Below are 2,751 nucleotides of genomic sequence, written 5' to 3'. Positions count from 1 at the left end.
CTCTCCCAATCTCGCTCGCCTCTCTCCTCCCTCTCCCAATCTCGCTTGCCATATATACAAATGCATATGTATAATGTACAATTATCTAACCGATATACATATACAATTCACCTTTCTCCCACTCTTTGCCCTCTCTCCCTCGCCTCTCTCCTCTCTCTCCCAGTCTCACTCATCTCTCTCTTCTCTCTCCCAGTCTCGCTTGCCTCTCTTCTCCCTATAACATGTAGCTATGAATTGTAATTATTAAACTATAGCTATGAAGAGTAATTATGCTATTTTTGAGTGACTATATGTGAAAGTTCCTCATTTTTAAATTTGTTTGGTAAATAGAACTGTAGAAGCACTAAGTATTTTTATGTATTGGGCATAAGTTAAATATTATTGTGTGTTAATTTGAAAAAAAAAAGATTGACTTTAAGGGTATAAAAAATAATTAAAATTTATATAAAGATAAAAATTAAAAAATTAAATATTTGAATGATCTGTTTTAAAATTAATTTTTTTATAAACTTTAAATCCTTATTTAAATAAAACGGAAATATAAATAGACTGTTTTATAACTTTCCATTACATTCTAATTCAAACACAAACTCTTAAAACTGATTAAGGAAAAATTAATAAATTAAACAAAATTATATTACAGTTTAACATAATAAAATACTAATATCATTTAAAATTTTTTTAATCAAAATTGTACGCAAATTGTATTATCTTGAACTTTACACTTTTTAATAGTTTCAAAATATAGTTAAAATTAGAAAAATTTATATATAGCTAGTGATCAACATGGTAGCAAGATGAGTAGATGATAGTGGTTAAGCAGTAGATTAGGAAATAGTAGAAAAATTTGTGGAGACAATTGCTCCTGATCTCAGTTGTAGTTATTGTTTGTGTGAATTTCGATAGTAAAAATAACTAAATTATTTGTATCAAACAAATGATGGGCCATGATTAATATGTTTGTTGCACCAAATCAAGAGGAAATCTTGGAACAATGAGTTCGAGCCATGGAAATTGAAAGCAGTCAATAACCCTTGTATTATGGTAAAATATGTCCAAATAATATTCCTAAAGTAATATCTGATACCTGAAGGTTTCGTGGTGTAGTTGGTTATCACGTCAGTCTAACACACTGAAGGTCTCCGGTTCGAGTCCGGGCGAAGCCATTATTTTTTTATTATATTATTTTCCTTGAGGTTTCCTTTTATGTACCAAACTGTACTGATGATATGTAATGCAATGCAATGCAATCACAAAACAGAAATGGAAAACAGAATATCACACAAATTATGAGTTATAGCATTTTGTATAAGCAGAACATCAGCATGAGTAGGCTATCATTTTCATCATTCAGTTCATTTGAGCACCTCCATCTTCATTAGCATCTCCATCTTGCTCATTAGTGTTTTGCTCATTAACGCCTAAATCTTGTTCAGTAGTGTCTTCATCTTGATCAGCGTTTTCCTCAGTAGCGTCTCCTTCTTGATCAGTAATGTCTCCTTCTTGATCAGTTGTGTCCCCATCTTGATCAGTTGTCTCCATCTTGATCAGTTTTTTTTTTTGAAAGTTTACTTTATGTGCCAAAACTGTAGTGGTGCTGCAACTTACTTAAGAAGTTAGGATCCTCTTGTTGAGACTTGAGAAGCTGACATCTACTGCTGTGGTGAAGGATAACTCTACTACTACGAATTCATGCCAAACAAGACTACAGGATTTGTATTAGCTTTTAGGTGTTTTACGCAGCAATAAACTTCAATTGTTGGCAACAACACGCGTATAATCATCCCACTTGACAAAAGGAGTCGTACAGATTTCACAAGGTTACACATTCAATTATATGAACAGCAGAAATCCAAATTAGTATAATATGAGCACTGGCACTTACGTTAGCATATACTATAACAGTTTCCTAAAACACCCATTCCTTAGAAAAAGGGGAGAAAACAGATGACCACTGGCATTCACACTCCTGTGTAGCCTTCAAAAACTAAAGTTGAGTAGCAAAATCTAAGGAAATATCAGTAATCGATTATACTCAAATGCTTGAAAGATGACTTGTATTAAGAAATTTAAAACAAACTAAGCACCATACAGAGAATGGAAGTCTCAAATTGGTTTATTCCAACCTGAAGTAATACAATATGTAGTGTAATCTCAAAACAGAAATGGAAAACAGAATATCACACAATTATGAATTATAGCATTTTGTATAAGCACAATATCAGCATGAGTCGGCTTTCAATGTCTGCATTTTCATCAATATTATCTATTCCATCAGCCAGTTGATCTATTTCTTCGGTCGTTTCATTGGCGAGCCTCCATCTTGACCAACATTTTACTCATTACTGCCTCCATGATCATCAGCAGTTTGCTCATTACCGCCTCCATCTTGACCAACATTTTGCTCATTACTGCCTCCATGTTCATCAGAAGTTTGCTCATTACCGCCTCCATGTTGATCAGCATTTTGCTCATTAGCGCCTCCATCTTGACCAACATTTTGCTCATTACTGCCTCCATGTTCATCAGAAGTTTGCTCATTACCGCCTCCATGTTGATCAGCATTTTGCTCATTAGCGCCTCCATCTTGACCAACATTTTGCTCATTACTGCCTCCATGTTCATCAGAAGTTTGCTCATTACCGCCTCCATGTTGATCAGCATTTTGCTCATTAGCGCCTCCATCTTGACCAACATTTTGCTCATTACTGCCTCCATGTTCATCAGAAGTTTGCTCATTACCGCCTCCAT

At 34.4% G+C, this 2,751-nt stretch overlaps 1 protein-coding gene and 1 non-coding gene across 2 annotated transcripts; one reads left to right on the top strand and one right to left on the bottom strand.

The window, feature by feature from the left end:
- Positions 1–1,092: 1,092 nt before the first annotated feature.
- On the top strand, positions 1,093–1,166 carry TRNAV-AAC (transfer RNA valine (anticodon AAC)). Its single transcript has one exon. It is a non-coding gene; the product is annotated as a tRNA-Val (tRNA).
- A 1,169-nt stretch (positions 1,167–2,335) lies between these two features.
- Positions 2,336–2,751, bottom strand: LOC107061258 (uncharacterized protein DDB_G0290685-like). The gene is made up of 2 exons (XM_015310189.1): positions 2,743–2,751; positions 2,336–2,701 (listed from the first exon to the last, which is right to left on the bottom strand). Exons 1-2 carry the CDS (start codon positions 2,749–2,751, stop codon positions 2,336–2,338), a joined length of 375 nt encoding a protein of 124 aa, XP_015165675.1.

Source organism: Solanum tuberosum, unplaced genomic scaffold, assembly GCF_000226075.1.
Source record: "Solanum tuberosum cultivar DM 1-3 516 R44 unplaced genomic scaffold, SolTub_3.0 scf00128, whole genome shotgun sequence".
Taxonomy (NCBI): domain Eukaryota; kingdom Viridiplantae; phylum Streptophyta; class Magnoliopsida; order Solanales; family Solanaceae; genus Solanum; species Solanum tuberosum.
Note: the sequence above shows the minus strand (reverse complement) of the source record. Positions and strands in the feature narration are given on the sequence as shown.